Genomic DNA, 23981 nt, shown 5'->3' with positions numbered 1-23981 from the left:
TGTCTTACTTGTAAATAAAATAACTAAATAATTCACAGGGCTTGAGAAAACAATTGGAAACTCCGCACGGGGTTCTTGTGATAGTCAACGCCAGTCCGGAAGACAACGGCGTCTACGGTTGTAGCGCTACTAACGAGCTGAGTGGTCAGACCGTGGATCTGCCGGAGAGGACGTACTTGAGGGTCCAGCACGAGGGAAATGGAGGCGTTAGGTAACTTAACACCCTTAAATTAAATTGGATATCTAGACTACAGTTAATTACCGAAATTATTTACTATGTATTTTATGAAGTGAAAAGCAGTTATTGGGTGAACAAAAAGCGTGAAACTCACGTCATCGTCACCGAACTAATAATATATATACTGTGTATATGTAAATAGTACTTTTTACTGATAAATAAAACCAAGTCATGAAAAATTATTACAAGTATTTATAGTTTAAATTGGTCATTAACACTTCTTTACAAACCAAAAATAATTCAAAACTAATAATGTAATAGCTCGACGATATAATTCACAAGTTATTTTAGTTTTTACTTCCATCGGCAGTCCCCAGAAACACACCCGCAAGTTTTTTTATTGTTTGAAGCGGTAGCATTTGAATTGAGTTTTAAATAATATCTTCAAGTACTATTTATTGCCTTTATAATCCTCGGGGGTCCAGATGGGGTATGTCTTGCGTTTGCTGTTTGATACAAGCGTAGATATCATTTCAACTGAAAATTGAATTGGAATTTGTTTACAATTACCGTGTTTTTTTATGTAGAACCCCAATCCATTATCGAAAGTAAAATAAACTTGTGTTAGTCCTTATTGTATGGGCTATCTGCCAGTGCCAATCAGTAATGTCAAAATAGGACCAGCCGTTTCGGAGATTGGCTGGAACGGACAAACAGAAATAATGTATTTATTAAAATGCATTGATTAAAAGAAAATCTATAACACCAACACACATTTTAATTGTAAATTGCAAATTTTAATAAGTTTCAATATATTGTAGATATCTCGAGACGGATGATTTCGTGGGCGTCAAAGAGGATGGTGTATTGCTGGCTCCGGTGAGGCCTGAGAATAACCTGACTCTATGGTGTGGCGTGGTGGGAACTCCTCCTCCTCAAGTCACGTGGAGTAAGGAGGGCATGGCCAGCTTGCCACAACGTCGAGATCAGATGCTCGTCGTATCCCCCTTTAATTCGGAGCATGAGGTTAGTAGTAATCTGTAATTTTCTGGTCATTCTTGATCATCATCAACAGATGGAAGGCGTGGGGGCCCCTTTTACTAGTGGGAGGCTCCTTTGCACAGGATGCGAGCTAGATTATGGGTACCACAACGGCGCCTATTTCTGCCGTGAAGCAGTAATGTTTTCATTTTTCATTTCATAAAAAAAGACATCCTCCAGCAGTGGACGTCTTGTGGGGGGCCTACCAACCCTGCGTCTTCCGGTACCTGGTCGTCATTCGAGGACTTTACTGCCCTTCGTTATAACAATGTCTATCTATTCGTCGAGTTATATGCCCTGCCCACTGCCACTTTAGTTTCGCAATCATGTCCAACCAACGACTATGTTTGTGACTTTGTTCTCTTACAGATCTCTTCATTTCCGATTCGATCTCGCAGGGAAACTCCGAGTATAGCCCTCTCCATTGCCCTCTGAGTGACCATGAGCTTCCTCATTAGGCCTTATGAGGAAGCTCAGCCTTGACGCTGAAACAAAACAATGTTAGATACTAATTATATTTCCAATATCAACAATCATTACGGGGAAGTGTACCAAGGATACTGGCCGCATTTCCGCGTTGGATAGCTAAGCTGATCTGTTAACCGAAATAGCTGCCGGTGATTGAGTTTCCAGTAGCCCTATTGAAGCGCGAAGATAGTTTGATTACGTGTCTCGACACCAAACAGCAGAAAGATAACATGACCCTTAGAATATCATCTATACGTCTAAATATACTGTGACAGCTGTGAAAACGTCGAAATAAAATACGGTTGACAGTTGGACATAGTTAAGCAGAAAGGACTTAAACCACACTTTAGTCAAGTATGCCATCATACTCCTCAAGATCGAATCTGTCATGTAGAGAAAACCCTATTTTAAAATGTACACGGAAGCTATTTCTTTTTTGATATTTTATAGGATACTCATATGGAAGATTATTAAGAGCTGAAACTTAAATACCAATAACTTAAAATGCCTTTGTGTGGTTTGAGTACTTTCTACTTTACTACATCCAGTTGATTTTGAGGAATACACGCACACTTACACAAAGTGACATACAAATCGCGAGTGTAAGACGTCACTTGTCACGCACACTAAAGTAATAAACCTGGCCTGTTTTCATCGCTTTTCTAGCAGCAAGATGCTTTATCTAGAGTTATAAATTATCTAATATATTACATATGATATTTTATACAATGGTTGAAATATGAGGATGATTGTTGAAGATATCGGAAAATATCAAGCCGGCCTGAAGCTTTCACCGAGAGCGCTGTCTAATCCCTTTGAGATATTATAACATAACAATGTATGGCGGGATTGTTAGTTACTCTTTTATAGTTGTACAGAAAAGTCCACAATGGTATATAATATTATGTCTATCTGTTAAGGTAAAATTACTAGACCTATTCTTATTTCCAAAATGATGGATACAGCATTAAGCCTTATCAAATTAATTCCGTTACTCACTTTAAACATTTCATGTACGTTATGATAGCTTCGAATTAAAGCCTATTACCAAAGTTTTTCGGATGAAACTTGACGGATGTCGTTTCGGAACCATAGACATAACATATATCATAGATAGAACATAACCATAAAAAGTGATGTTGTAGTTACGATCATAATAATTTCAAACAATGAAAAAGTAAATGTCAAGAGAATTTGGAAATAAGGCAAACGAAAGAAAATATGTCTTATCGCGAACTTCGTATCGATCTTCGAATCCGAAACAGTTTCGCAATACGAAAATGTACGATCCGTCAACCGAAACATCGTATTTCGATTTTGGCAATAGGGCTACCGATCTACAACATGCATCATACAAACACCAAAATAATTGTGTAAGTTATCAAACAGTTAACAGACAAATAAGGACTAGTTGTGTTATATCTTATAGTAACAATTTGTCTAGAAATAGATTTAAGTCCACGCTGACGAATTTAGCGGGTACAACTTTTTGCAGTAAAATGTATAATAGTAAGATTATACAAATTAAATTTGTAACTAAAATTTATGAACGATGCGGGACTCGAACCCGCGACTTCTCGGGTTCCTTACCAACTGAGACAACGATCTGAGTACGCACAGGTCGTAAATTTTGTTATAATATCTTGTTTAGCTCTCTTGTTCAACAAATTTTGGTTGCAAATAAAATTTGTATAATTTATCCCAGAAGTGAGGGTTATCATTTTAAAATAGACTGAACTTGAAAACAAACTGAATAGTATGTTTGTAGCTCTCTGATTTCATAAATTCCAATTATTATGGATTCGGCGTTCACAAACAAAAACCTCGTAAAGAATCATCTAGGCGGCAGAAAAATATATCTAAGTTGTTTGAGTATTATTACCGATAACTTGAATCGACCTGCGCTGAATTTTGACCGTATTTTGAGCTGAAAATTTTGTTAGGCACACTGATCTTTTGTATTTTATGGGTAATTAACGAGTCGTAGCCGTGACGCTAGTCCGTGCAACGTCACAGAATAAAGAATGGTAACAAAGTCTCCTTTAGTCACAACTACAGTAACAGTTTTAAAGAAATAATTTTAAATGGCCGCCAATAAGATTCAATTTAAATCTAAATTTAATTTTAATTGTTATGACCTCAACGCGTTGGGCTCATAACACATTTAAGGTAGGCACTTAATAGTCTTAATCCCAAATTCGGGTATAATTTTGAAAATTTTATTCTTATTTGTAATTTTTTGACTAAGAATTCCAACCGCTTGGATAATCCTCATAGGAAAATATTTAATGCACAGAGGACCTTACGATTTTAATTATAGAGTTCAGAAATAGTTTTCCTCATAATTTTATGACAACACACAGAGATATTCGAGAAAATATTATTAATCTATGGTCTCCATTTTTGAAGCTTCTCGATTCAATAACTTTTCCGACAACATATAACATGGCAACAACCACAATCTCTATTTGTTTCTATGTCACTCTAATATCATCACAAATACTAGGAAATCTATCAATATCAATATTATTCTTGCTTATGTTCAATAGGACTTCATTTTAAGGTTTTCCTGTTAAAGTTTTCGATAGATTTTGGACTTTAAATTATATCTTTAGAATTTGTGTTCGAATCAAATGTTTGTAAAGTTACAGTTTGTATATAGTTAGGTCAAAAATTATCTTGTCTAGTTTTTTATATACAGCGTGGCGGTACAAAGGCGACATTAAATAAACACATGGGTTGAACAACTTATCCGTAATTATAAAAAATATTCATAATTCACATAAATAAATCAGATTACCGTAATATCATTTCGGTACAACCTGTAAGAAATCTAGTAGCCGCGCGCTAGCGTAGGCTCTAGATTTTTTACAGATTCACACACATGTAAGTGTGATTAAAAATTTGGTTCCAAAATATATAAATGATAGAGTTCAGAAAATGTTTTCCTCAAAAATTTTCTCCATTCCTGAAGCGTCTCGATGCATCATATTCAATAACATTCCTAACAACCTAACAAACAATCTCCACGTGTATCTATATCACTTTACAGATTCAATACAAACTTTCTTTATTTGAATTTCATCACAAATACCAGGAAAGATGTCAAAATCAACACTCTTTTTGCTACATATTGCTTAATAGGACTCCATTTTACACAAGGTTTTCCTCTAAAAGTTTTCAATACATTTTGCACTTGAAATAATTTCTTTAGAATGGGGTGTCTTCGAATCAAATGTTTGTAAAGTTGCAGTGTGTTTCCAGTTAGGACAAAAATAATCATGTCTAGTTATTAATATATATATACCTACTAGCATTATATGAAATATGTTTTTGTGCCGTTAATCAGAAAAATGTGAGTTTAAATCTTTACATGTAATAAAATCGTAACAAAGTAAAAAATGTACAAAGATTATTTTTTAAAAGAACTTGCTCTGTGTTCTACATAAAATACCGAAGCTAGAAAGTAGTTAATAGAATTTTTGTCTGTTTGCTTGTTTGTATTTCTGAGAAAAACTACTGAATAAATTAAACTAACAAGAGGTTTGTCCCAATATTAAGACAATATAATATAATATCATGTTAGATGCAGATTGCAGACATTGTTGCTTATAGCGTTAGGATGACGTCACGGGCAATAGCAGGCCTGTCTCCCTCCCCGTGTAGGTACTGAAATCAAAAGTACGCGCGGCGGCCACGCCAGCGTGGCTATCCAGTAAGGACTCACGAGCGAGCAGTGACGCATGCGCGAGATTTGTTTGTCACCTACTTCAACTGTCCGACCGATCATTTAAAAATGGAGAAACATTACAGCAAAGCATATAAAAGATCATTGCGATCCAAATTTTTTTAGCTTCCTAAAGACGCTGAAACAATCTAATTTAAAGTGATTATTATTATTATGAAATTAACTATGTTGTGGTCTTCCAACGCATACATTACTATCTGCAACGAATGTAGGTTTGACAACGAAAGAATATTGACCTAAAATTACCATTACATACCTATTTATATTTTTAGAAAAAACTGACATATTTTTATAAGTTGATCTTATACTAGGAAGGTGCAGTTTTAGGTAAAGAAGGCAACCCTAATGTCGTCAGAAGAGGTAAGAGTTACGCGACAGTAAGGGAGGCAAATTGTAGGTGAATAAGAATGTAGATTAATAGCGCTGTGCGATCTGAATTACACCTTATTGTATAGCCGCAAGAGTCCCTATTTCTTCAATTAATTTTGCGGAGTGAGACTTCTGTACTTGTACTGTTACATATTCTTGGCAATAGCTAGTTTGAAATAAGATTTTAGTGATACCTATATATTTTTCAATGTGAAATAATTTCCAGTGACATTTTTCACTTGAATAGTAACGCATTGTGTCTCTAAATTCACTGGTGACAACTTACACAATTAAGTTTCTTCACCTTGAAATATGTTGTAAGTTTCCTCAAGATGACGCTGCAACCACATAATAAGAATTCTATAATAATAATAACACAGCAAACAAGGAAAGTTAACTTCTTTATAGTTTATGGTGAACTAGAAGATAGTAAAATTTGCTTAAACATAATTTCACCTGCAACGCAAATATAAAAGCCGATTTACAGCCCGTCTTTATTTACAACAATTGCCTTAGAATTGCGAGCACTTGACATTTGAAGCTAAGAGGATTTAAACGCTTGCAATGTACTCATTCCTTGTAATTATTTTAAGGATTTGCCTTCAAATATAAACATGATAATTTTTGTAAGGGATCTGTTTGTATTTACACTTAAATTATACAAAACCAGAGCGTTACTACGCTACGTAAATTTGCATTGCCAATCTGTTATTAATTATCTAATATCAAAATAATCAAAAGTACTCCTCTATTCCTCACACACTCTACAAAACCACACACGCACACACACGACAAACTACATAATCACTATGCCATTAACACTCACCCATTCACCCAACACTCAATATATAAATAAATATAATAAATTCCAAATAATATGCCGTTTTTATTATGAATGAAATAAATCTGAAATAACTTAATTTACCTGCCTTTTTTTATTTTTTATATGGAATAGGAGGACAAGCGAGCGTACGGGTCACCTGTTGTTAAGTGATCACCGCCGCCCACAATCTCTTGCAACACCAGAGGAATCACAGGAGCGTTGCCGGCCTTTAAGGAAGGTGTACGCGCTTTTTTTTGAAGGTACCCATGTCGTATCGTCCCTGAAACACCGCATAAGGAAGCTCATTCCACAGCTTTGTAGTACGTGGAAGAAAGCTCCTTAAAAACCGCACTGTGGAGGACCGCCACACATCCAGATGGTGAGGATGATATCCTAACTTGTGGCGTGTCGTGCGAAGGTGGAATTCGGCGGCAGGAATCAGGTTAAACAGCTCTTCGGAACACTCCCCGTGATAAATGCGGTAGAAGACACACAATGAAGCGACGTCTCTACGCAACGCCAAGTGATCCAGCCGTTCACAGAGCACTGGGTCCCCGACAATTCGAGCTGCTCTGCGTTGCACGCGGTCAAATGGATCGAGCTGATACTGGGGTGCACCAGACCAGAGATGACAGCAATACTCCATGTGTGGCCGGACCTGCGCTTTGTAGAGCGCTAGTATGTGGGCCGGCTTGAAGTATTGCCGTGCTCTATTAATGACGCCCAGTTTCTTTGAAGCCAATTTGGCTTTGCCTTCCAGATGACCACGAAATTGGCAATCGCTCGAGATTTCGAGACCCAGTATTCCGATACTAGGCGAGGCTTTGAGGGAAGTGTTGTCGAAGAGCGGTGATACGACAAATGGGGTTTTTCAGTGGTAAACGCGCAAACTTGGTCTTCTGGGGGTTAAATTGGACAAGGTTCAATTTTCCCCATTCCGCGACCTTCTCAAGAGAGGACTCGATAGAAGACACAAGTTTCTCCCGGCACTGGTCGACGATTTCCCGAGAGAGACCTGCATGGCCCGTGTATATGGCATCACCAGTGCTGTCGTCTGCATAGCAATGAATGTTGGAGGTGTCCAACATATCATTGATATGCAGAAGAAACAGCGTGGGAGATAGCACACAGCCTTGGGGCACTCCAGAATTCACGGGCTTCGGGTTCGAGCAATATCTGTCGACAACGACCTGTATGCTACGCCCAGTGAGGAAGCTGGGGGTCCAGTTGCACAAGCTCTCGGGAAGCCCAAATGATGGAAGTTTGGAGAGGAGCGCCTTGTGCCATACACGATCAAAGGCCTTCGCTATATCCAGGCTAACTGCCAGGCCTTCCCCCTTGCATTCAATAGCCGCAGCCCATCTATGTGTCAGGTATACCAGAAGATCACCTGCCGACCGACCATGGCGAAACCCGTATTGTCGGTCGTTGATCAACTAGTGACCCTCTAGGTATGCCAAGAGCTGACGGCTAATTATGCTCTCCATGATTTTGGAGAGCAGGGAGGTAATAGCAATAGGCCTGTAGTTTGCCGGATCCGACTTGTCTCCTTTTTTTTTGGATCGGATGGACAAGGGCAGACTTCCATGAGTCAGGGACTACGCCTTTAGAATAAGAGTGCCGGAATAAACGCGTTAGCACCGGCGTCAACTCAGGGGCACACGTTCTAAGTACGATTGTAGAAATGCCATCCGGCCCGCTCGATTTCCTGACGTCCAACGAAAACAGAGCTCGCCTAACAGTTTTCTATCTGAACTGTACTTCAGGCATAGAGCTCTGACACCGCGGGATGGTCGGCGGTGTTTTTCCGTTGTCGTCAAGAGTCGAGTTGGAGGCGAAAAGAGTGCACAAGAGATCGGCTTTCTCTTTTGCCGTATGGGCCAGGTTGTCATTCCTCATGTGCAACGGCCAACTGCCTATTAGAAACTTTACACTGCCTGTGCGTTTCCCGGATCGGTAAAGTTTGCTAAAACTATTTATGTTTTCGCTCAAATTGACTATCACAAAAAATGCAATCACATCGAAATGTTAATTGTTAATCAACGCATCCATAAGTTCATAATTGTTGAATTTGAATATACAAACTGTGAAATGAAGTACTCTAGCGCAGTACAAAAATACAAATATAAAAAAAGTAAATCAGAGACATCTTATCTTATTTGTCAATAATTTTGATCTAGGATTAAAAAAAATTTCATGGAAAAATGCCCTATTATGATTCCTCTGAATTTCTTCGCAGGGCATATATTCCTGTTCAGCAAACGGCATTCGTCGTTCGTGGAAAGCGATCGCGTTACAACCGCCGCACTGGGAAGGTACTGCTAGCAGCGTGAACGCTAGCGAAGGTGGCAGTGCGCACATTACTTGCGGAAGGTTGTATGGCCAACCGCATCCAACGGTGCATTGGCTACTGAACTCCAAACTTGTGGAAACTGGAAAAGGAATTAAGGCGACAGGTTAGTTAATATAACATAGTTCATCACTTCAGTCGTTGCGATGACCCCACAAGATGGTGCGATGATCTGGTAAAGATCGCCGGGATAGGTTGGGTGTAGGCAGCGCAGGACTGATCGTAGTGGAGATCTTTGGGGGTGGCCTTTATCCAGCACTGAACGTCTTGCTCGTCTCGTCCCTTATTTTCATAAAAAAAACGACTTCCGCCTCTCACTAAAATGTGTTAGGTACTTGTCAATTGAATAAAAATAAACTTACTTATATTTTCAATGTTTGTTTAATATTCTTATTTCGACTCCCCATTTAAATAGGGGGGCTTAGTATTTTTGCATAACATTGGGTGAGGCACATAAGAGTCAAAGGTTGGGAATCTCTGGTGTAGATGGAGCCGCCACCTAAGAGTTGTGTCGGGCGTACCGAGACGTAGACGTTTCTTATTATGAATATCGAATGTAATTATTGTCTGTCTGTTCAGAATCGGAGTTGCACATAGACGCGGTAGAGAAGCGGCATGCGGGTATAGTACAGTGCTTCGCTTGTAACTCACTCGGGTGTGCGTACGACGCGGCGCTTCTCACTGTGGTGCCAGTGCAGATATCAGACCAGGTACTCTTGTTTTTATTGTAATTGGTATACAAACGCGCATACGACTCACATTACGGTATTAATACCATCACAGCCCATATTTTGTAAGCTACTTACTAAGAATTAAACACATACAGACAAACAGAGGTTGACGCCAGAGGAGGTTTTATTTAGTCGGTATGGGTGTAGTCATAACATCGAGTCCGACATACCCAGGCTAGGCTCTGATGAACGTAAGAGTTTTGTCCATACCTACCTCTAGAAAAAAACGCAGACACACACCCCACACACACATACACAAACAAAACACACACAGACACACTTAATTTTTATTAATTACTAGCTGACCCGGCAGACTTCGCACTGCCTCAGTCCATAAATAAAAGACCTAAGCTTTTGTGTAAAATAAATTAAAAACAAACAAAAGGAATCCTTTTTTTATTAAAACAAATCAAAAAATACTCAGTATGTATGAAATTATATTATTATTTTCGATTATTCCTGAAATACTGGCTATTTATAAGGTTTCAATTTGATATTGACAGACACACACAGTTATGATCTAATTAGTTATTCATTATTAACTATTATTTTAATTTGATTTCTGAGCGACGGGGGACACATCAAAGACAAATAAAAATCGTTGTTTTTATTTAATTCCGAGCATTTTCATATTTATTCACCTTTTAAACCTTCTCTGGACTTCTACACATAAACCAAGACCAAAATAAGCCAAATCGGTCTAGCCGTTCTCGAGTTTTAGCGAGACTAACGAACACCAATTCATTTTTATTTAAATAGATAAATATGTTTCATATCTCAATGTCATTTATCGAGGTATCACTGACCCCGAAGTTCTGCTAGTTTTGGGTTCAAAAGTCGACCCCTTTTTCCATCACTGCAAAACCGTTGTGAATTTTATTACAATTAACAATAAAATCATGTAAATAATTAACTTTTATTACATTAAAAACATTGTAAATTTTGTTATTTATTTAACTAAGTGTAAACAAATGAAAATATAGTATTATTATTCTCGTGCAACACTAGAGCCGGTTGACAGCCTCTAACTGGGACATTATGGGTTATTTATTCCAATTATTTAATAATTAAATTAATTAATAATTAATACTTAATTATTTTATTTCAATATTTATTTAGCGAAGATATTTACCTAAGAATATAAATAAAATATGATAATTTACAGGATTATTCAGCGGAACTTCCGAAGACTATGCACATACCATCACAACCGCCGAAGCGGCACAATAGGAAAAACTCAAGAAAACATAAAGGTAAGAGAACAAGCAATATTACGGCCATAACTATTACTAATTGCTTAAAAATTTCAACCTTTGTTCTAGAAGTTTCTAGAAACTTGTTCTAAATACTCCAAAGTATGAAAATCGCCTTCCATAGGAGGAAATATCTGTAAATTTCTGCCATCTAATATCTAGGTAACACTGAAAATGTTTAGAAAACGAAAAACGGCTTAATGTAGAAAGTTGCCAATACTTTTATTGGTTTTCGAAGTAATCTCCGTTCCTCTCTATACATCGTCGCATTCGATGGAACCACTGAGAAAAGCAGTGGGCCCATTCTTCCTCAGGGGTCTCTTCTATGGCATTTTCGTACGCTTTCACCGCATCTTCAGGGCTCGTAAAGCGAATACCTCGAATTTTATCTTTAGTTCTTGGGAATAAATAAAAGTCGCAGGGCGCCATGTCAGGACTGTATGGCGGATGACTCATTATCTCGACACCTGCCATAGTCAAATATTCAACAGGCCGTTTTGTGGAGTGCGCTGAAGCATTATCGTGGTGAAGGAGAATCCTGCTTCGTTTTCCAAGACAACAGGCAAACAGCGATTGACATACCAGTCTGCAGTAACTGTCCATCCATCTTCTAGTACAACTGTCGCGAAATGACCTTTCCGACCAAAGAATGAGGCAATCATCTTTTTTCCTTGACTTCTTCCTTTCTTTACCTTAGTTGGCCCATCCTCTAAAGGAAACACCCACTGAGCTGATTGTCTTTTGGTTTCGAGTTCGTAGTAATATATCCAGCATTCATCACCTGTGCCGATGTCAAATACAGCATTTGAGTCACCGCCGTTGAACTTATCTAACATTTGGCGACACCAGTCCATGCGAAAGTGTTTTTGGTCGTCGGTTAAAGTATGTGGAATCGATCTGGTACAAAGCTTCATGACGCCTAAAAATTTCGTGTGATATTTTTTGAACTTGACTCATACCAAACCAATGCCTAGGCTTGCCCGTATCTGCTGATAAGTCACTCTCTTATCTTCCTCTATCATGCGTCGAACAGCACTGATGTCATCTTCAGTAGTCGCTGTTAAAGGACGTTCCTCACGCGGATCACCATTGAGATTGCTACGTCCACGCTTAAACTGTTTAAACCAACTGTAAACAGTGACACGAGATGGGGCTTCATTAAGAAATGCTAATCGCAGCCTATCATAGCTTTGTTGTTTAGCCACAACGAAAGTCATAATAAATCATTGACCGAAAATTCTCTCGCGTTAGGTTCATTTTACGCGAAACAAGAGTTTTAGATTTGCCGCCAATTCACAAAAACAAATGAGAAATGAATGCAACATCAAGTTACCAAAGAGTTAAAGTTAAGAGCTAAAACTTAAATTCAAAAAAGTTTTCATTTGCAATGTTTCTAACTGGCCAGTTCTAAACATTTTCAGTGTTACCCACGTAGCAAGATCATTTTAAACCTATTCGATAAATCAATTTGGTCATGGCTCCATAAACTGTGTGAGGCATGTAGTATTGCTTTCTGAGAAGGAAATTTTCTACTTGCAAAAAATTGTTCAAATCGCGGAATATGTTATACCAGATGGTTATTCCGTAAACATTACAGACAGAACGTAACCTAATCAGAAAAATGGCATTATATTTTTTTTTAAATCATACGAGAAGTATCCAACAATTTGATATCAAACACTCCCATAGATTTTGTATGAGATTAGTAGAAGTACTTTAGATATAATAATTATAATAATATTAACACACTTTTACACAAATTATCATGCCCCAAACTAGCCATAGCCTGTACTATGGGTACAAGACAACGATATATTTAATACAATACATAAATACATATAAACACCCATGACTCGCAAACAAACATTTCGGGACTCGAACCCGGGGACCTCGAGCTCAGTAGGCAGGGTCACTAACCACTGGGCTATAGGGTAATAGTTACACACAGTAGTGGACACACTTAACTATTTCATCCCGTATCTATAGAGAATTTCGATTCAAAGTGGCTCATAAGTTAATACCGAAATATCACATTTAAACCCGTATTGAAAGGGCCTCAGAATGTATGTTGTTCACGTTATTAAATGCTACGTAATATAAAGGCTACCTCGTCGCGGGAAATTACTTTTTTTAAAACTCAGTTAAAGTTATGAGCTTCTTCCTTCTTTTTTGCGGGACGATACGACATGGGTACCATAAAAAAACGCGCGTACACCTTCCTTTAAGGCCGGCAACGCTCCTGAGATTCCTCTGGCGTTGCAAGAGAATGTGGGCGGCGGTGATCACTTAACACCAGGTGACCCGTACGCTCGTTTGTCCCCCTTTTCCATAAAAAAAATCTCCATTATTTTAAACGCATTGAGAGAATCGAAAATGAAAGTTTTGTTCCACTTAATGGTATAATAATATACTCCGCCTGGTATTTTCTTCCCCTGATGGCCTATGACTACGTCATGATAAGTGACCATAGAGTACCATTGATTGACCTTTTCACTAAATGTAGGTACTACCTTCTAAATGAGTTAATGAAAATAAAGTAAATACTTACTAGCTTAACTAATTGGTAAATCGTGTGATTCATCTATTTAGATTTAAATTAATTATTCAGTTAAAAACCACATTTTTCTCGGGTAATTTAATTACACACAGCGGCAAGACATCGCATTGACAAGTGTCATGCTGACAGCTCGCCATTGAATCGCTGTTATCGTATCGCTCACATTAATAACGCTATTAACTTTAGTTTCACTCGAAAATAGTTTGAGAACCGCATCGCAACTGATGACGTATTCTTAGTCTAGTCGCGTGACCCAGGGGAAGGGAACTTCTTCCAGTTCACCCGCGTCGTTGATTTTCTTTATGACAATAAGGGACAAGACGAGCAGGACGTTCAGCTGATAGTAATAGATACGCCCTGCCCATTACAATGCAGCGCCGCTTAGCATTCTTGAAAAATTCAAAAATTCTGAGTGGTACTACAATTGCGCTCGTCTTCTTGAGACATAACATGTTAAGTCTCGTTTGCCCAGTAATTTTACTAGCTACTACGGCGCCCTTCAGACCGAAACACAATAATGCTTACACATTACTGCTTCACGGCGGAAATAGGTGCCGCTGTGGTACCCATAATCTAACCGATATCCTGTGCAAAGGAGCCTCCCACTGGTAAATAAATAAATATTACTCACACTATTTTTGTATTTATTGTTGAATTCAGCGGTACTCATAGCACCGTCGCGACCCAACGTGACTCGGCTATCAGACGAGAGCGTCATGATATCGTGGACTCACTCTAACCATGGTCTGCCAATTCAGTTTTATAAGGTAAGACACAATTATTTAAGTCCATTTTCCTAATCGTCGTAAGTATTTTCTACTTTGCAGAACACAACTTAAAGCTTACCAATAAAGTAAAATTAGGTATATAATAATCACAAGCCGTTCCCGCCCGCTACGCTGGGCGAATTTTAAAAGGAAATTGAAAAAAAAAACATTTTATTAATCTTTAGAAATACAATAAAAAAATAAGTAGTAAATAAAGAAGAGTTTCATGTCGATACGATCAGTGGTTTAGGCGTGATTGAGCCTCAAACAAAAACCATTCTCATTATATATATAATCATATACAACTTATTATACATATAAAAAAGCTAAATAATAATAAGCAAAAATAATAGCAAAAAGCAAAATATTTAAAATATACTTAAGAAATTGAGTTCAATTTCTTTAACATAAAATGGTATGTATGTGTACTACAGAGGGGGCTATATATTTAATTCAGTGCTTACATGCATTTGGAGTACTGTTATCACCTCTGGGCGGGTGCTCCCCAGTACCAGTCTTTTCAATTTGATCGCATACAACGAAGAGCGGCTCGAATCAACGACGGTCGAGTCATCCCCGATCGGTTTGATTCTTTGGCTTTCTTGTCTCTCGTCATCTTCCACCAGATATATCACAGGGAGTGCTCATTAGAGTTTTTCAGATTAACGAGCAGCCTAATTTTACCACCGTACACTACTTCAAAATGAGAATTCCATCTAAATCATGTTAACACATTCTGCAACCGCGCTTTTTGCGATACGACTTAGGCTGAGAACGTACTTAGAGTTTGATCAGACTTAACTTACGTAAAACTAAGCTGAGTGTGATAAAACCTGAATTTGACTTTTATATTGGACTGTGTTAGATTCAGCTCAGCATAATTATAACCTTCAAATTACTATAAAAACACAATCAAAGATTAAGCTAAGCTCACTCTCAGCTAAGTTTTATGTAAGTGAAGTTTGAGCAAAGTCTAAGTACGCTCTATAGAGGTCAGCCTTAGACATTTACAAGGTTAGGGCTACTCCAATCTTAAAAGCCGGCAACGCATCTCTAGATCTCTGTCTGGTGTTCTGAATGTCCATGGACGGTTTCTTCATAACTTCCCATCATACGAGCCTCATGGCCGTTTGACCCCTCTTATATATGTAATATTATTTGTCTCTCTACGAGTATCTACACCCTAGCATTAAATCCTCTATTAAAGATTCTAAAACAATTAGCTTATTACCAACATTAAAAGAACCAATGTTCTAAACACCATTACATCATCCAAACGAGTGTTGTAATGAAATTCAGTACAACATTACAACACTCGTTTGGATGATGTAATGGTTACTAGGACTGGCTTTTTTAATGTTAGCAGTAAGCTATTTCAGAATATTTTATAGAGGATTCATATTATGGGTGTAGATAAAGTCTTGTATGCAACTGTTGATAGTTAGGTAATAAAACACTCATGTGATACTATTATAAATATGATAAACCCACATTGTGTTTTAATACCACTTATAACACAACAGTTGCATAAATAAATATTATAGGTGTGTGTAATAGTGTTACTCTGCAGGTGCAATACCGTGAAGTAACTAACTCATCCAGCGTTCAGTGGCACACAGCTAACAACGACATACCGGCATACATACACTCCTACGAGATTGAAGGACTGGTACCGGACAGATTTTACAAGTAAGATAACAAAATCTACAAATATACACATATACACAAAGATAAAAAACGAAATCTACAGATATACACAAGTTTAATTTATACCAAAATTCATGGACGATGCGGGACTCAAACCGCGCCTCTTAGGTTCCGTCCGAGCGCTCTATCCAACTGAAATTTTTGTATGTCTTGTTCAACTCTCCGATTGTGGCTCCATCTACAGATGTACGAGTACATCCATGAATTTTGGTAGAAATAAAATTTGTATATTTAATCCCAAAAGTGAGGGTACTTAAAAATAACAAACCACTTACAAAAACTATATTTTTTTGTGAACATTCTGTAAATTTGAATGCTTGTTTGAATTTCATATGAAGGTTTTTGTAGAAACTTAGCCGCAAACTAGTTAATATAATAGAGGTTATGTTTATTGCAAACATTTAATACAAAGTACACTTTATTTATTGCGAAACTGAAGTGGAGCAGTAAAGTCCTCGAATGGCGACCACGTACCGGAAGACGCAGTGTTGACCCCCCACAAGATGAACCGACGCGGACGGTCTGGTCAAGATCGCCGGAATACGTTGGATGAGGGCTGCGCAGGGCCGATCGATGTGGAAATTTTTGGGGGAGGTCTTCCAGAAGTGGACGTCTTCTGGCTGATGATGATGATGAATCATCCTTTCAGAAACCCATGCTTAAGATTAGATTTGACACTTGATTTGTTGATTTTTCCGTTGAATAGCACTTAGGAAACCGGGGGTTAGTATCACTCGATCCGACGTTCAATATGAACATTTTATGAGACTTTTTGATTTAATGTAGATAATAAGCTGACAGTTTTTGGAGCATTTATAGCAAATGGGTCCACTGACCTCTACCCCTCTACTATAAACCAATTGCCACTGGACTGGCGGCTGTCAATGTGCTTTTGTGCTTGTTTGATATTCGCCATTTTGGCGCTGTTGGCCTGTGGCCATGTAGCGAGAATCTGCGGTACTAATACTAGTGATGACAACCTAGTGGAAAACATGGAAGGTGGGAAACTATTCACAAACAAATTGTGTACTTTATAGCGTTGATTATTGAAGTATAAATAACACGGAAAACGAAAGAAAATAATTCAAAATGCAAAATTACTTCAGAGTATTGTACGTTCCTTCGCAGCCATTTGTATTATACGTCAAAATTAGATCCCTGGACGCTCGCGAGTGGCGCTTCAAATAGGCGCAAACATTTCTAACAAACTGTCAAACATGGAACAGCCTGTCCATTGGTATTTATACAGGTCAGTGAAATTTTTTAATTGAAAATAATTATAGCATCAATGTCTTATATCAATGTGTCAATCAACATTATGAAATTTTAATCCCACAATTTCAATGGAAAGGTAAACATGTTATATCATTAATTATTTGTAGATAAAATGTAACCCCTGTTTCATTTATAACTTGCCACAGTTTGAAACTGAATTACAACATGTGCAACAAAATTATTGCATTAATGTGTTTATTTTATTCGGAATAATTTGTGTTGTGGCAACACATAACAGATTCATTATGACATAATATTATATTAATCGAACTAAGCTCTGCTTTGGGGTCTAGTGTAAGAGCTAGTCAATAATTTATTGGTTTAATTGACATCATTCTTGATTTTTAGTTTTTCAGATATGTAGGATAGTCAGATATTAAGTAAATATCTCGCCTATCTGAAACCCGACCCAAATATGTAATTTATTTATTTTTGGAGGTCAAGTAATGGTAGAAATGATAGGTACTTTTAAAGTTTCGAATTGATATATTGATTTATCTGAAGAGAATAAAAACATCTCTTGAGAACCAAACATTCATGCGAAAAAAAATTTAAGGTTGTGTGTGAGGTTGAGTAACTCCCACTGGGCCCACGAATTCCTCTTAAATGATTAAATGAAAAAACCTTAAAGTGCTATGTATAGTATCAAAATATAGTCACAAATAGAATATGCCTTGATTCCACACAATTCTTCAATCCAAAGTGCGCAAAAAAAACAATGCTGGGAGAGTTTCTTGCGCCGTTTCTTCTCTCTCAGAGTGCAATTTATTTCCGAAGTGGTAGTGTTTAAACTGACACCAAAAATAATTCCAAAAGAATCAATTTTGAGAAAATAAATGCCTTTTATGCCTTACCAAAAATATATAAAGTGAAAATTAACAAATAAGTAACCATAATATTCTTATTGTGTTTTTCTTAAATAATAAAACATCTTTTGTCTGTGTTTCTAGTCAGTGAAGCAACTTTCAACAAATTATTAATTATAAATTTTTATTACATATACTTGACTCTTACGCTTTTCATTACATTCAAGCTAAGCGTTTTGTTAAAGTAATTAATACATTTAAATCTAATGGGCCGAACTGACGTGTAAATAATTAGATATTTTATTATTGATCGTAAAATATAAGCGATATTGAAATTTTAACTTTTATCAGATACATTTAAATTGAAATTACCGTGGACGCTATTGAACTTATATTCATTAGATGATACGAATATAAAAATTAATGTTTGTTTTTCATTTCATTCATTTTATCCACATTTCATCCGATTGTCGTACTATGCCAACTGAATACTTGCACTTACCAAAGGTCACTTAAAGGTATAGGGAAGTCAAGTTCGTTCAAAGGTCACTTAAAGGTATAGGGAAGTCAAACTCGTTCGTTCGTTAATCGCAAGAGCGGACAGGTCTGTCCGTGCGATGCGTGGTTAAGAAAGTTTTTGGAAGTGAAAACTTCTTTAGCGGCTAATGTAAAACTCGCGTTAGGACACGTGGCCTGATCGAAAATAAGTAAGACAGTCGTTGAAATTATGGATCAAAGATGTATACTTCTTACCAATTATAGTTCGGCTTTTTCAACTTTATGATCATACGGTCATTGGACCAGTGGTTGAATCACTGTGATTGCGAAGCCGAAACACCGCGAGGTCGAGGGATCGAATCTCGCCGTGATATATTTTTACAGTTTAATTATTTGGTTTTTAAAGTTGACAGTTAACCTCTATTTTGAGCAATGCGCGCACACTAACACAAAGTGACATTCGAGTCGCGAATGTAAGACGTAGCTCGTTACGCACACTAAATTATTAAGCCTGGCCTGTTTAAGAGGCTCTATCTAGACGTATAAATTATCTAAGTCTTACTCATTATATTTTTATACAGATTTCGCATCGCAGCGGTGTACTCCAACCAGGACAACAAGATGGGTCGCAGCAGTGCCAAGTTCTACCTGCAGCGAGGTGGTTTCCGCAGTCCCACCACTCCAGTCGTGGACAAGGCGGTCGCGCTGTCTCCGAACACGATACAACTCAATTGGACTGTGAGTATCACAACCAGAATGGGAAAGAACTTTTTCAAAGCTATTTAAAATGATAGCCATCGATTCGACCATTTGTGCACACGCTCACTGCGCATTATTATCGCTTGATTTATATTTTGTCGTGGCTATATACTCAGGGCTATATATCACCAAGATACCACGGCGGCGGCGCAACCAGTCGCCGCTACCTAACCACGCTGTCTTAGAAACAAATTTTTTACCATTGGGAGTCTCCTTTGCACAGGATGCCGCCGTGAAGCAGTAATATGTAAACATTACTGTGGTACATTCTGAAGGGCGCCCCGTAGCTAGTGAAACATCTTATGTCTCAAGGTGACGAGCGCAATTGTTGTGCCGTTCAGAATTTTTGGGTTTTTCAAGAATCCTGAGCGACACTGCATTGTAATGGACAGGGCGTATCAATTACCATCAGCTCAAGGTCTTGATAGTCTTGTCCCTTATTTTCATTAAAAAAACTGTAATCTTGTCTATTACAAAAACAAAAGGGTTCAGAGGCATAAAAATAGTAATAATAATAATCAGAAAGTAAACTTAAATAAATAATAATAAAATGAAACTCAGTGTTATATAATTCAACATGTGAAAAAATCTTTTAAAACTCCAATTACAATTCAATCTTTTTATTTATTTCCTACTAGATAGATATAAGACCTATAACAAAAGGGACCGTGTTGTCTACGGCTGCTGTCAACAGGTCGACTTGGTAGGTACCTAATGAAAATCAGTATTAGAACTGAGGTTATCCTAAACCTCCTCGAATGGCGACCACGTACCGGAAGACGCAGTGTTGGTAGGCACACCACAAGATGGACCGACGATCTGGCCAAGATCACCGGAATACATTGGATGAGGGCAGCGCAGGACCGATCGTCATGGAGATCTTTGGGGGAGGCCTTTGTCCAGCTGTGGACGTCTTCCGGCTGATGATGATGATGATGATAGAGTGTTACTCATCTCGTGTCAGATTGGTTGCGGCACCAGCTCGGACGCGTCATGACTCTGGTGTCTGTATGGTGTCTAGTTTAGTACCTTACCGACACCAGTCGCGCCACCTTGGTGTCTCGATGAAATATAGCCCTAATAGTCCGTCTACTGATTCGAAGCCTTCAAGCACGTTGAATTTATTCCTCGCAATTTTTGCCAGTTTCAAGAATGAAGTAAAAAAACGCAATAAAATCTTTGTATTTCCACGTATCCCACTACGCCAGTAGTTCGTTTTGTGCGCACATTTACTTACCACTAAAAAACCATGACTCGAGAATAGTTTTAAAGTTTCTAAGTGCTGAATAAGTAAGTGTACTCGCGAACTTTGACGCGATTTTATTTTGCCGACGCTACGAGCTGACGGATTGCCTGTGCCCGCGTCATATAGTATCAAACTGTCGCCTGCGATTTAATACCACGCGCGATCAGAATAAAAGTAATAAGACTTTGGTTCCCCGCAAAAAAAAACTTTCTATGCGAAAAAGTGACAGCACGAGCAAGACGTTTGCCTTTGAATGTATATGTAGTTATGATACGTCTCACTGACCTGTATAAATACCACTGGACAAGCTGTTCCATATGTTTCACAGCAAATTTTTTGTGCCCATTTGAAGCGCCACTCACGAGCGTCCAGAGAACTAATTTTGCTGGCTGCGAAGGAACGTACAGTATTTTTTCATTTTGAATTAATTTCGTTCGTCAATTATCAAAGTAATAAAGAACACATTTTTTTTGTAAATAGTTACCCAAACGATGTTTGCTGAGGATTTCATCATTAGTTTTAGTACCGCAGACTCTCGCTACATGGCCAACAGCGCCAAAATGGCGAATATCAAACAGGCACAAAATCAATTTGACAGCCGCCAGTCCAGTGGTATATAGTAGAAGTCAGTGATACGTCTTGAACAATACAATGCAGTGCCTCTCATGATTATTCATTGAATCCAAAATTCTGAGTGATTCCACGAATGCGCACGAGACATACGATGTAATGGCACTAGCTATGGCGGTCTTTCAACTGAAACAATAATCTTTGCACATTACTATTTCACCGATACGCTGCCGTGATCACTACCTTATAGCTGCCATCCTGTGCAAATACGCCTCACTGGTGTTTTAAACAACATAACAACATAACAGGAAATCCAAAAATACGTGCATTACTTGTAATAATAATAAAAATATGTGTTTGAGTGTAAACCAGTAGATTAATGTAATGTTTGTCTTGAACAGTGGTCGAGTAATGGCGGCGTTGAAGCGGAAGGGTTTTACGTCTACTTCAGGGCGGTTTCCACTGCGGGGCCATACGAAAAGGTTTGTAGGCTTAGAACATTTATACGTCTAGAAAGACAGTGACAGCTGTCAAAACGTTGAAAAAAATTGACGTTGACTATTAAACTCTGTTTTGATTATAATTTATAAAATTATATTATATTTTTATAATTAAATAAAATTAATACACGGTAGTAGTATCTAGTATATTAGAAATCAATAATAGTTCTAAAGGAGTCATTTATACAAGAGAACGAAACCCATGTGAGTCTGGCTCGCATTTTACATATCAAAAGTAAAAAATGTAGTTATTAACTTGAATGATGAGAATTGTTGACGTACTAAGTTGACGACGAGTTCGTCATTGATGTCTCTGATCATGTAAAAAATTTGATTTCACATTGTAATAATAAATATTTGACATTCAGGTGACGGTGGAGGGATCATCTCGCAGCGTGATTCTGAGTCACTTGTCACCTGATACGGCGTACGAGCTCAAACTGCAGGCCTACTCTGCGCAGGCGCCGTCAGACTTCACTGCTATACTTGTAAGAATAATCTATACCTACCATTGACCTGTATAAATACTACTGGACAGGCTATTCCATATTTATTATATAATTTATTAATTGTTTGTGCCAATTTGAAGCGCCAGTCGCGAGCGTTCAGAGAACTAATTTCGACATATAATACAAATGGCTGCGAAGGAACATACAATACTCTGAAGTATTTTTACATTTTGAATTAATTTCGTTCATTTTCCGTGTTATTTATATTTCAAGAATCAACGTAATTAAGTACCCATTTTTTGTGTTGAGAAATAGTTGCCCACCATCTATCGATGTTTGTTGAGGTTGTCATCACTAGTTTTAAGTACCGCAGAATCTCTCTACAAGGCCAAAAGCGCCAAAATGGCGACAGGCACAAAAGCACTTTGACAGCCGCCAGTCCAGTGGTACACTTGTTTTTAATTTGAAGGGTGAATCGTATGGTGTTTAAAATAAAATTATATTTATTCAATCAATCAATCAATCAATTTTTTTTATATCGTAGGTTTATCACAATACACTTGAAATATTTCATGTTTTATAGAACAGCTCATTCGGAAAGCATATTTCCCCAGGGAAAAGCGATCAAGAAACTCTAGGGTTGCTCTTTTATTACTCTATCTGTAACATTTCGAGGATTCCCAAGCGTTGAAGAGTGCACCATTAAAACCAAGATACTGGTGGAGATACGCTGACGGTGTGTTTACCATAGTTCCCAGTGATACTTTTTTTTATGACAATGTGGGACGAGACGTACAGGACGTTCATCTGATGGTAATTAATACGCCCTGCCCATAACAAAGTAGTAGCGCTCAGATCCCGAAAATTCTGATAGGCACCACAATTATTATATTATCCTTCTGGGTGACATTAATATTGATCTACTATACAGCTCAACACCTAACTTCCATAAATTTAACAATTTCTTACAGATTACTAATCTAACGCAACTTATATCACAACCAACACATTTCACAGATAACAGCGAAACTCTCCTTGATGTGATATGTAGTAATGCTCCTGTATCAAATGTTTCAATAGACCACATAAATGACCTAAGTAAACACGCGTTTATTACTTGTACATTTAATAGTATCAAGGATAAATATAAACCCAAATGGATCTCTTTTAGACCTTTAAATGATATTAAATTAGATAAATTCAGTGACTCCCTTTAGGCTACTCCTTTCGATACAATATACCATTTAGAGGACGTAAACCAGATGGTAGTTATTTTCACGTCGTATATTACAACCTTGTTTGACTTTTATGCACCACGTAAGCATGTTCTTGCTAGACAACATCACTATCCGTGGGTAACATACAACTTGAAGTTAATGATGAAATGTCGTGACGAAGCACACGCTAGAGCTAAGAAAAGTAAACATGATTCCAATTTTTCCTACTACAAAGATCTTAAGAGGCAAGTTAATATCGCACTTTATAACGAGAAACGTGCATACTTCGATAAATATATTAATAACTGCATCAGTAAGCCTAGGATTCTTTGGAACCATATTAAAGAACACGTAAATATTAAACCCCATAGGGACTCTTTCTTACCACCACACCTCAAAGACCCAAATTTTTTAAATGCACATTTTTTGGATACATCAGGGGATGGTACAGTTCCCTCTTCTACGTGTAGCTTTTTTGAATTAAACACATATGATAGTACCAATAATTTCGAATTTAGTCTTGTAAGTGATAGTGAAGTCTTAAAGGCATTGCAATCCTTAAAATCTCAAGCCTACGGCATTGACGACATCTCTTTGGACATGATCAAGTTAACCTCTTCCGTTACTTTACCCACAATCACCCATATAATAAACTTCTCTCTTAGCACT

General features: G+C 37.7%; 1 protein-coding gene across 1 annotated transcript in view; it reads left to right on the top strand.

Annotated features, from left to right (window-relative positions):
• Window positions 1–23981, top strand: part of LOC126966674 (interference hedgehog-like) — an 86128-nt gene that overhangs the window by 52688 nt on the left and 9459 nt on the right. Inside the window, exons 5-14 of the mRNA XM_050810816.1 lie at window positions 39–211; window positions 1000–1204; window positions 8867–9083; window positions 9557–9687; window positions 10874–10961; window positions 14179–14285; window positions 15856–15974; window positions 19153–19309; window positions 21548–21628; window positions 22015–22134. Coding sequence (XP_050666773.1) covers window positions 39–211; window positions 1000–1204; window positions 8867–9083; window positions 9557–9687; window positions 10874–10961; window positions 14179–14285; window positions 15856–15974; window positions 19153–19309; window positions 21548–21628; window positions 22015–22134 — 1398 coding nt within the window. The remainder of the gene's footprint in view (window positions 1–38; window positions 212–999; window positions 1205–8866; window positions 9084–9556; window positions 9688–10873; window positions 10962–14178; window positions 14286–15855; window positions 15975–19152; window positions 19310–21547; window positions 21629–22014; window positions 22135–23981) is intronic.

The sequence above is a fragment of the Leptidea sinapis genome, chromosome 11 (assembly GCF_905404315.1).
Source record: "Leptidea sinapis chromosome 11, ilLepSina1.1, whole genome shotgun sequence".
Classification (NCBI taxonomy): Eukaryota; Metazoa; Arthropoda; class Insecta; order Lepidoptera; family Pieridae; genus Leptidea; species Leptidea sinapis.
Note: the sequence above shows the minus strand (reverse complement) of the source record. Positions and strands in the feature narration are given on the sequence as shown.